The following is a 12,342-nucleotide window of genomic DNA, read 5'->3' on the forward strand; positions in this document are numbered from 1 at the left end:
GTGGCTCTGAATAAAAGGCATGGGAATATGCCATTTTTAAACTTGAATGGGGTTGCACTTCTCTATTCAAGCATGCAACCTGTGGGTCACCTTGGATTCACAGTTCCAGACCAGGTGGCAGCTATACAGTAGTTAAGAGGACCTTTGCACAGCCTCCTATGGTCCATCAGTTGTACTTGTGCCTTGATGGGAAGGCTCTCCATACCTCCATGCACCCAAAAAGCCCTTAATGATATAGGACCAGGTTATTTGAGGAGCCACATATTTTACATGATTTCTGCCTATTGTCATTATTGATCAGTTTTTAGTTTTGCTAATCAACCAATGCCATCTTTTGAGATTCAAGAAGTGTGTTTTCTATTTCATAGCACCTCCCCTCCCCTAGAGATTTAGCTCCCCACCCTGAAGATATTTCTGGCCTCTTAAAAACTTGGCTCTTCTCCTAAATCTTGGGGTAGGTCTTTGGGACACTTTTATGACATAGGGCCTGTGGTTTGTCCAAATATATATTACCTTTTTTCTTCTTGTTTTAAATCTTTTTAAAGCTTAAGCTGCCCAGCATCCTTATGGAATCATGCAGCTTCGAAATTAATTATAGACAGACATATAGAAATCTATGGCATGCTTAGCGAAGATGGGGTTTTGATTGGCTCTTTAAGTATTGGAAAAAGGGAATATGAGGTTCAGTATTGCTTGCTCATTTATTTCAGAACTGTGAAACTTCAGCTATGCTGTGTTTGATGGCATTTCTGTTCCTTCTGCTGAAAGGAAAACTTGACTTTTAGTCAGGTTTTATCTGATGGCGCCTCTGAAAAATGAGGTCAGCAACTGTGGATTGGTTCCCAAAGCCCATATCCCGTTATCTTCATATATGCTATCTGAACAGAACAAAGAGAGCAGAGTTCTCTGCTTCAAACCCCCCAGCAATGATAAGAACCAGAATCTCCTTCTCACTTGAGAATTGCTGCCATGCCTTGAGGCATGTTGCTAAAAGATTATGGCATGATAGCAGCAAATCTCTTCTGAGCTGTTTTGTTCATCTAGGATTCTGTAATTAATTAGATGATATGTGAGAACAGGTATTACTTAATACTACCAGCTGCATACATCATGATCTTGATACCTGAATGACTAAAAAAACTAGATTGATTGTTTTAACAAGTTTTACTGATAGGATGCAGTTTTGAGTTAATTTAATTTAATGAAATTCCATTTATCAGAGGCAGCCTTAGAGAAGTCAATCTTGGTTCTTCATGCATAAAGATGGTAGGAGTGACCTTATCCCATTTTTTAAAGAGCAAAGGATATTAAAATTTAAAGGATCATCTATCAACAACAAATGATTTACTAATAGCAGTAAATTTAAAATTTAAATTAAAAAATTTTAACCTCTGAAGCACAGCTGCAATAGTTATTGTCCAAAGAATTTACTTCCCAACAAGATTGCTATTTTGAATTTGTAGTACCTTGTTTTCCCCAAAATAAGACATCCCCTGATAATAAGCCCAATCAGGCTTTTGAGCGCATGGCAATAAGGCCAAGCACTTATTTCAGGGTTCAAAAAAATATAAGACAGGGTCTTATTTTCAGGGAAACACGGTACAAAAAGATTGATTCAAGCAGTTTCCACTTAACTAGATACCTTTCACTTAGAGACACCATTGGCTGATAAGTTTAGAATGAGTTTGCATTGTACAGGGTTGTGAAAGATGCTGGATTCCTTCTACAATTTCAGGTCTCCCAGTCATAAATCAGATATGTGAAAAAAGCTCTTTTTTCAGAGCCTTTATGTCTCAGTCCTATCCCCAAAGGGACAACTTTATAGGATGAAAACATAGTACTGCCTCACAGCATACTCAGTCCTGTCTGATGAGATGGACAAGGTTGCCTTTTTAAATGTAAATGCCTGTTCCCTGGAATCTGCAGCATAGGTTGGGATTAATTTCTCTTTCATTCTTCCTGGTTTTCAGCCACTGATTTGTTTTGGTTTTGTCTACCAGCAGCCTTTGACCTTTACGCAAAGCCTGGTAATAATAGGACGTTAACTCTGTTGAATCCCAAGAAATCTTTTTATCAATGGAGGCTACGTGTTCCATCTGAATGTGTTGTGAGATTGGTAGTTGTAACATCGTATGATGTGGTTCCTGGGAGTTGTGCAACACACAGGCTATCTGCGTATGATTTTCTTCTTCCATTGCAAAACAAGATCATTACCAGGTAGGGAATACATTAAAGAAGGGTTTTTTTTGAATAGGCACAATGAAAAGACAAATCCTATGCTTGTGTAATGTGCAGCTCAGTGATAGAAGGACCGAGAGTCAGACTTTGACAGTGCTAATTAAGGAATCTTGGAGGGTATTCATAGGTAGCAAAAAATAATAATAATAATCCCTAATTTCTAGAATAAGCATTCAATTTGCTATTACACACATATGCATACACTCTGATTTTTTTGGTGGAAGAAAATTGATGAATTAATAAAAATTTAGTCAGCTAACTGGAATTTGTAGGAATAGACATTCAATATATATAGAAGGTTCCTGATTATGACAAAAAGCTGTATATTCTATAGGTATATTATTGTACAAAATCTTTTTTTGATTCTAGCAAATACTGTATGTAAAGAATTATATTTTATTATTATGTCCCAATTTGTATTTCAGGTGGTGTGGAATGTCAGGAGCCTGGAAACCTCCAGTTATACGTTTAACTTCATCCAGTAATGTAATGCTGGTCACTTTTTCACTGGATCGACGACAAAAGAGTAATATATTGAAAGCATATTTCCAGGCTGTTCCTAAAATTGGTATGCAGTTATCAGAACTTCTATTAATTCTCTGATGTTTATAAATTATTATTGATAATTTATATTCAATTATATTGAATATAATTCCATTCAAAATTGTGAACTACTAGATGTGAAAATCATTTTTTGCTTGGTTGATTTAGGACATCTTGAATATGACATTTTAACATATTAGTACATTGCCACTACCCCTAGTTGATGAGATATGAAGAACACTATGATGTCTATAATAGATTGCATTAAACTTTGGTGAAAAGTATGACATATTGAGCCAAATATGCCAAAATTGATTGATAATGTCTTAACATTGGCACAGAATTCTGCACATGGCACAGATACAACCAAGGTTTTTAATTTAATCTACAATTTTTCTATCTTATTAAAAAGAGTTTTATGAAGATTTCAAGGGACTAATACTGTGATGGTTTCAGTAGTCAGTATCTATGGACCTATCTGTTGTTGGCCATGACAAATAGAAGATTGGAACTTGGAATGTAAGAGGACTAAATGATATAGATAGAACATGCATTAATTAATTAATTAATTAATTAATTAATTAATTGAATGAATGAATGAAAAAGAAATGTAGATCTGTGCAACCAAAGGAATATAATGTAACAGAGTTCATGATTATACATAGGGTAGGTTTAATTATAAATTAAAGGACATAAAGTGTTTGCCAGAAAATAAAAATTGGTACTATATATAGGTATTGCAATAGGCATGAAAGCAGGAATCCATAAATGAATAATAGTTGCGTGTTACATTCTATTGAATGGTGATAATTGAATAACCAGAGATAAGTTTTGGGAAATATTGGATAACATCTGAATATCTGAATTAATATGATCCAGGGTAAAAATATTCTAGTTGATAATATTGGGTGAGAATAAGATGAAAAAAGAACATTAAAAGTCAATGGGATCATTTGAAGACACAAAAATGAATGGAAAAAATATCTGGTGAGTATCTGCTTTAAAAAAAAGCTTTATGTGTATCATTTATGTAATTTAATAAAATGCCTATTCATGCATACTCAAGGTAAAGGAATGGATATAAATTTAAAATCATGAGTTATTGTTTATATGAGTTAATTGTTTATCATCAAAACTGAGGAAAAACAGTGAGGGCTACATGGGTTTTGATAGGGTATGTAGAACACACCATTCTTTTTTTCGGCATCAAGAGTATATCACAGGACAAAAGAGAACATGGGAGAAAAAGGAAGGAAATGAAGATAATCTGCAATATGGGAATTACAGGAAAAGAATACAAATCTTTCTGAAAAAGCATTGCATGATAGATTAATACACAAACAAATGAATGGAAAATGAATGAAGTGAAAAATGACCTGAAATGTGTCTGGAATAGAATGAAAAGGATTATATGGCATGATGTCACTGGAATGTCTGGGCAGCATGAAAAAAAGATGAAGGAAGATACATAGTGAATGATAAAGTGAAAGAAGCTGTGCATGATAGAAATGTATCTAAGAAATAACCACTTTAAGGATGAAAATGATAGAAAAGTGTGTAGCCAAAAAGCAAATTGTTTTATTTAAAAAAGAAAGAGAAAATGTGAAGCAATTTTGATAGAGTGTGTATCAAAATAGTGTGATTAAAATAAAATTAATGAAATTTGGTGTGGGGAGGTTGAAACTAAACCTAAGGTGTGAGAGTTCTAGAATGAGTATTCTTTTTAATTTTAAAAAAAATTGGTCTTACAGCTTCTTATATCTTTTCTCTGCCTTGCGTACTATTACAGATAAAAGGAACTGTAATGTTGAAAGATGGATCTCATCTATGAACTTGGAGAAATATGAATAAACTGTTGTATTATTTTTTCCTCCCTTAGTTTGTGGTGGCTGGTATGTTTCCTGGAATGGGAGTGTAATTTCACCTTATTATCCTAGTTACTATCCACCAAACATTGACTGCCACTGGGTTATCAGGGTATGTACTGTTATAATCAGCAAGCCAGCAAGGGCCATGGGTGGGCACTGGGGAAGTGGAGGCAGGGTTTTGGGGGCCACAGATGTGAGAGAGTGCTGTGGCCCATCATACAATACAGAGTGTGTGAATGTGAGGGGGTGCTATGGAGTATGGGAGTGACTTACAGGGGTAACTTCTGACATTTCCTGCTGGCTTCCCCATTGACTTTGCTTGTGGGAATCAGGCAGGGAAGGTTGCATATGACAATCACATGACCGCAGGATGATGATGTAAAGGTTGCAATCTTGTGGATCAGTTGTAAGTCCACCTTGTTTGAACAGTTGCTGAACAAATGGTCATAACTCAAGGACTACCTGTAGCTGATTAGAAGGCAAGCTCATACGAGGAAATAAAAATTGGTGCTATATTTAGGTATTGCAATAGGCATGAAAGCTCATCCCAAGAAATAAAGACAAAAATAGATGGGTATGCACATCATGCTAATTAAACAATAACCAACCATATTATGGCTTAGTGTTATACAGTATATGAACCATCTCTTTGCATAAACCTATGTTCAATTTATTGCACTGTGACGCAAATTGCACAGTATCTGACATGGACTGATGCATAGCCCAAATGACTACTACTCTGAGGTATTTGTATTCTTGCTAACCAGCAAGGGAATCTACTTTAAAATGGTAAATGCTTTTTACAAAAAATATTGAGAAAGAATCTCATGAATGATAACTCTTTCGATGAATACTGTACAGTTTCTGGAATGTGTGAGTGAATGGATGAATGGCGATTACACATCTATGCTGACCAAAAGAAACATCAGGTTTCAGTCTTGTATCCAGTAACCAGACAGTAAGTCCCACTGATGTCAGTGAGATTCTTAGTAAACTAGCATATCATTTGTTTCTCTGCAGTATATTTATTTATTTATTTATTTATTTATTTGTTTAAATTTCTATACCGCCCTTCTCCAATGTAGGACTCAGGGCGGTGAACAGCCAAAGTAAAAACAAGACATACATACAAACATACAAAATCTAAAAACTGTTTAAAATAATTAAATAATTTTGGCCGTAATTAAAACATTCCAATTTAAAATCCATTTAAAATTTGACTCAAGCCAGCCCAGCTAGTTGGAATAAATGGGTTTTCAGGGCCCGACGAAAAATCCGGAGGTCTGTTATTATACGTAGCTCTGGGGGGAGGTTGTTCCAGAGGGCGGGCGCCGCCACAGAGAAGGCTCTCCCCCTGGGGGTCGCCAGCCGACATTGTCTGGCGGACGGCACCCTGAGGAGGCCCACTCTGTGGGAGCGTACTGGCCGGTGGGAGGCTATTGGTGGCAGAAGGCGGTCTCGTAAGTACCCCGGCCCTAAGCCATGGAGCGCTTTAAAGGTGGTCACCAACACCTTGAAGCGCACCCGGAAGACCACCGGGAGCCAGTGCAGCTCGCGCAGGAGAGGTGTCACGTGGGAGCGCCTCGTCGCCCCCAAAATCCCCCGCGCGGCCACATTCTGGACCAGCTGGAGCCTCCGGGTGCACCCCAGGGGGAGCCCCATGTAGAGAGCATTGCAGTAGTCCAGGCGGGAAGTGACGAGTGCCTGAGTGACTGTGCGTAGGGAGTCCCGATCTAGAAAGGGGCGCAACTGGCGTATCAGGCGAACCTGATAAAAAGCCCCCCTGGCCACGGCCGCCAAATGATCTTCTAACGACAGCCGTGCGTCCAGGAGGACGCCCAAGTTACGAGCCCTCTCCGTGGGGGCGAGTGATTCGCCTCCAATAGCCAGCGATGGCGTCAGCTGGCTATATCGGGACGCCGGAAGCCACAGCCACTCGGTCTTGGAGGGGTTGAGTTGGAGCCTGTTTCTCCCCATCCAGGCCCGCACGGCCTCCAGGCACTGGGACATCACTTTAAGGGCATCATTGGGGTGGCCTGGGGTGGAGATGTACAGCTGGGTGTCATCAGCGTACTGATGGAACTCCACCCCGAAGCCACGGATGATCTCACCCAGCGGCTTTACATAAATGTTGAACAGAAGGGGCGAGAGGACCGACCCTTGTGGCACCCCACAAGCAAGGTGCCTCGGGGTCGACCGCTGCCCCCCTGTCAACACAGATTGCGACCGGTCAGAGAGGTAGGAGGAGAACCACCGCAAAATGGTGCCTCCCACCCCCAACCCCGCCAACCGGTGCAACATGATACCATGGTCGATGGTATCAAAAGCCGCTGAGAGGTCTAACAGGACCAGGATAGAGGAGCAACCCCTATCCCGGGCCCTCCAGAGATCATCCACCAATGCGACCAATGCCGTTTCCGTGCTGTGCCCAGGCCGGAAGCCGGACTGGAGCGGGTCTAGATAGACAGCTTCATCCAGGTACCGGGGAAGCTGTTGCGCCACCACACTCTCAACAACCTTCGCAATGAAGCGAAGGTTGGAGACTGGACGATAGTTAGCCAAAACAGCCGGATCCAGAGAAGGCTTCTTGAGGAGGGGCCTCACCACCGCTTCTTTCAAAGCGGCCGGCAGGACCCCCTCACTCAAAGAAGCGTTAACAATCTTCTGGAGCCAGCCTCGTGTCACCTCCCGGGAAGCCAGTACCAACCAGGAGGGACACGGGTCCAATAAACATGTGGTCGCGTTCAGCCGTCCCAGGACCCTGTCCATGTCCTCGGGAGCCACAGGATCAAACCCCCCCCAGATAACACTCTCAAGACCTGCCTCAGTCATCCCGTCTGGACATACCCAGTCAGAGGCCAGCCCTTCCCGAATCTGAGCGATTTTGTCATACAGATACTGCACAAAATCCTCAGCTCGACCCTGCAAGGGGTCATCCCGCACTTCCAGATGGAGGAGGGAGCGGGTCACCCTAAACAGGGCGGCCGGGCGATTATCTGATGACGCGATAAGAGCGGCAAAATAGCTAGTTTTCGCCGCTTTTATCGCCACTAGGTAGGTCTTAATATGAGACCTCACCAGTGTTCGGTCAGGTTCGGAGCGGCTGGTCCTCCAACTACTCTCCAAGCGTCTTTTCCGGCGCTTCATCTCCCTAAGCTCCTCGGAGAACCAAGGAGCTAGGTGAGTTCGGTGCCGGGTCAGAGGCCGCAAAGGCACGACTCGGTCCAAGGCCCCGGCAGCCGCACTATCTCAGGCGGCCACCAGGTCTTCAGCCGAGTCATGAGCCAGAATCTCAGGAAATGGCCCAAGCTCCATCTGGAACCTATCAGGGTCCATCAGGCGCCTGGGGCGGAACCACCTGGTCGGTCCCGCCTCCCTGCGGCAGGGTGCAGCGGTTAGAAAGTCCAGTCGAAGGAGCGAGTGGTCAGACCATGACAAGGGTTCGATGGCTATATCCCCTATATCAAGGCCACTCAACCACTGACCAGAGACAAAAACTAGGTCCAGAGTGTGTCCTCCTGTGTGAGTGGGGTCATGAATTAACTGAGTAAGGTCCATGGCCGTCATGGAAGCCATGAACTCTCGAGCCACCTCAGACGTTTCACCGATAGATGGCAGGTTGAAATCCCCCATGATGGCAATTCTGGGGGTGCCCACCGCCACCTCGGCTATAACGTTAAGGAGCTCGGGCAGGGCCGTTGCCACGTGGCAGGGAGCCAGGTACGTGACCAACAGGCCCATCTGTACTCCACGACCCCACTTCACAAAGAGGGACTCACATCCGGCTATCTGTGGAACAGTGGTCTCCCTTGGATCCAGACCTTCCTTTATAATAACCGCCACCCCCCCGCCCCTGCCCTGAGCCCTCGGCTGATGAAATGCACGGAAGCCTGGTGGGCATATATCCACGAGGGGGACTCCCCCCTCCTGGCCCAACCAGGTCTCCGTAATACCCGCCAGGTCCGCCTCCCCCTCCTGAATAAGATCGTGAATGAGGGGGGCTTTATTAACAACGGACCTGGCGTTGCACAACATCAGCCGGAGGCTCTGGCCCTGAGAATCTGGACAACCTGGGGAACAAGAAAAGCATTGGGGACCGGAATGCGCAATCGCTCTAAGATAGCGAGTGCGCATTCCCCGCACATGATGTGGTCCCCAGCTTCCGCCATATCTGCCCCTCCCACTCACTGTGCTGATGGAACAGCCCTCTTCAAATCGAACTCCAACCCCCTCCCCGACCTCCGGTTCTACGTCCCTAATGTCGCAGCCCTTCGCTAAGGCTGGTCTTGAACCCGGTGGATTTCCCCCAGAACCCACCCTAATCCCCCCCGAACCCCTTAAAATTTTTGTTAAAAACTCACTAAAAAACCCACTTAAAAAACCCCTCAAACTCTTCTTAGCCGCATGCCATCTCTCGGGGCTCCAACGTATAGAAATGATAGATAATGATAGATAAACCTTATAATAAATGTAGTTTTCAAATTTTTGTTTTTAATATTCTTTTCTTTTTGAAAAAAAAATCTTAGGCTCCACTCCCTGGATACAGATTGATGCTAAAAATTATTGTAATACAAATTCAGGAACAATCTCCTGGATCCAAGAAATGTGATAAAGATTGGCTGGCAATTGATGGAGTAAGGTGAGCTACAGCCCTATTGTAAAGCCTTCATTTAATAAATTGTTTTTATGCTTTTCATTAAGCATTTAAAAATAAAACAGAGAAAAAATTGACCACTTTTCAAATTATCTGATTGTGTGGAACCCTTAGAATAATAAAGGATATACACAAACCTAAAACCAAAATAAAACAAGATAAATTACTTTTCTGAATTAAGTTACATTTATACTTTTATTAATTCTTTGAAATTGTTAGAAATTAGACATTCAGTTGTCTGTTTTACTTAATTAAATAAAATTATCAGGTAATGGAAGGGTATATTCAGAACCGCAAGGATGCTCTTCCTCCTACTCTATTGAGAAGCTGCTCAATCTCCTGCTAGGAACAGATTGTGTTGCTTAACTAGGGGAAAAAAACTTTGCTGAGCAACTTATATTCATTCAGTGCTTTTCTTTCTACATATGTCAATATAGATAAGATATAAAAGATGAAAGATATAAGATAGGACAGACAGGATAGGATAAGAAAGATAAGGTAAGGTAAAGTAAAGATCATACAAGGTAAGGTAAGATAAGATACACATTCTGACAGGCATCTAAATGCCAAAATATAGGCCTAATGTGTGTGTGTGTGTGTGTGTGTGTGTGTGTGTGTATTTTCACAATAATATATATACACACAAACACTCTGATGGATAGGCTATCGTTTAGGATAGTCCCAAGACACAAATCCCTTCCATGCCACTACGAAAAGTGGCCAGAAGAATTTGGGCAGCCCCTGCCATGTCAACACAATGGTCCCCATCAAAGCAGTACACATTGAGGGAAGTGTGGTATCCTGAACCGGGAGATGTCAAATGGCAAGTCATAATAAATGAAGAGTAAATATAATAATTTAACCTGTTAAAAATGATGTATCTCCAATTTTACTTAAAATATATTCTTTTCAGATATTGCAAAGCTATTGCAGAAGAAAACAGAGTCAAGGAATATGGCTATTCCATTTCAATTAGCTTCCATTCTGATGAACTGGTCACACACAGAGGTTTTTATATAGAATTTAGAGCTTTCAGCCATACAGATCGTAAGTGTTACTTGGCTGTTATTAACAAAAGGGTGCAACTTTGTGAAATTGTTTAAAGACTCATTAAGTTTATTTTGTGTATTATTATTAGCTTATATTAATTAGTATTAGCTTATATTTAATAAGCTTAAAGACTGATTATACAGGTAGTCCTTGACTTATAATCATAATTGAACCCAAAATTTTGGTTGCTAAGTGAGACATTTGTTAAGTGAGTTTTGCCCCATGTTGCGACCTTTCTCACCACAGTTGTTAATTGAATCACTGCAGTTGTTAAATTAGTACATGGTTGTTAAGTGAATCTGGCTTCGCCCTTGACTTTGTCAGAAAGTTGCAAAAGGTGATCACATGACCATGGAATACTGCAGTCGTTATAAATATCAGTCAGCTGACAATGTGACCATGGGGATGCTGCAATGGTCATAAGTGTGAAAAATGGTCATAAGTCACTTTTTTCAGTGCCACTGTAACTTTGAATGGTCACTAAATGAACTGTTGTAAATTGAGGACTACCTGTATTGCAACTCAAATTGTTACTTCTCTTATGAAAACTGCTTCTATGCATTCTGTACTATGCATAAAAAATAAAGAAGAAGTTTGAAAAGACAGTGAGAAGCTTCCTTCCGTATTAAAAACTCCTTTCTTATTTGGAAAATTTAGGCCTTTCAAAAGAGGGAAAAATAAAAAACATGTCACAGATTGATAAAAATATAATCTGCACGACAAGCATCATACGATGATTAGATTGGTCTGTTACACAATGTTTTTCATAACTGCAATAGTCTTAAACATTATGTTCTTTTAGCTTGTCCAAGGCAGTTTAAATGTTCTGACCGATCATGCGTTCCTTTAAATAGTAAATGTGATGGATGGAATGACTGCACAGATGGAAGTGATGAAATGGATTGTGGTAAGTTGTTTATAAAGTAAATTTAACATTTTAAATATTGCTTGGTATTTGCTGGATTAGATAATCATTAGATTCCTACAGTAAATCTCTAATTAATACAAATAAAAAAATGTTAATCTTTGGTTTTGTCAAATATTGCCCAGTTATGGAGATCTACCTAGCTATTCTTGATAACAGAAGTTAATTAAAGTTATTTCTGGCCAGCATTTGGATAAAAAATATCAGGAAGTACAGAGGTGTTGGCTAAGCTGGAATGTTCAAACAACAAACAAACTCCTCGATAAAGCGATGGGAAAACACTTTCATGCTGTTATCAACAAAACAACCTGAAATTCATAAGAGGCCAAACTCAGCTTGGAAACTTTACCATTACCTTTCTTGACAAATGTTAGCCATTATTCTTTATATAATTGAGCTTTGCTTTGTATAAAACTTTTGAAGAAAACAGGCAAAATCAGTGCTCCATAAAATAAAAATTCTTAACTAAATATTTTATGAAAGTGGTACCTTTATTAGGCCCCTATATGGTATTTTTGTCACAATAAAATAATTTCCCTTGTTACTTCTATTACAAAAACAACTCTGATGCTTAAAAGACTTATCAAATTATACAGAACGTCTTGGCACCCTTTTGCTCTGTACAGGCTGATTCCCCGATTATTTTTCTCGACAACATTCAGGGAATTGAATTTCATGATTGGGCAAATCAGACTACCCAACCCTAGCAGAATTCTAAGGATGATTTGAAAGGCCATTATCTTAAGTTATGATAATACAGTAGTCCTTGACTTACAACAGTTCATTTAGTGACTGTTCGAAGTTACAATGGGATTGGCAAAAGTGATTTACGATCGTTTTTCAAACTTATGACCGTTTCAGCATCTTCATGATCATGTGATAAAAATTCAGATGCTTGGCAACTGATTCATATTTATGACAGTTGCAATGTCCTGGGATCACATGTTTACTTTCTGCGACCTTCTGACAAGCTAAGTCAATGGGGAAGCCAGATTCACTTAACAACCGTGTTACTAACTTAACAACTTCAGTGATTCACTGCACAACTGTGGCAAGAAAAATCG

General features: G+C 40.6%; 1 protein-coding gene across 1 annotated transcript in view; it reads left to right on the top strand.

Moving 5' to 3' along the window:
• The window catches only part of LOC117664059 (suppressor of tumorigenicity 14 protein homolog), a 28,757-nt gene that overhangs the window by 6,707 nt on the left and 9,708 nt on the right, over positions 1–12,342 (top strand). Inside the window, exons 8-13 of the mRNA XM_087871538.1 lie at positions 2,001–2,217; positions 2,664–2,806; positions 4,661–4,758; positions 9,176–9,288; positions 10,217–10,350; positions 11,156–11,260. Of these exons, the coding sequence (XP_087727664.1) occupies positions 2,001–2,217; positions 2,664–2,806; positions 4,661–4,758; positions 9,176–9,288; positions 10,217–10,350; positions 11,156–11,260 (810 nt within the window). The remainder of the gene's footprint in view (positions 1–2,000; positions 2,218–2,663; positions 2,807–4,660; positions 4,759–9,175; positions 9,289–10,216; positions 10,351–11,155; positions 11,261–12,342) is intronic.

This window comes from Pantherophis guttatus, chromosome 5 (genome assembly GCF_059756535.1).
Source record: "Pantherophis guttatus breed Tessera chromosome 5, ASM5975653v1, whole genome shotgun sequence".
Lineage (NCBI taxonomy): Eukaryota > Metazoa > Chordata > Lepidosauria > Squamata > Colubridae > Pantherophis > Pantherophis guttatus.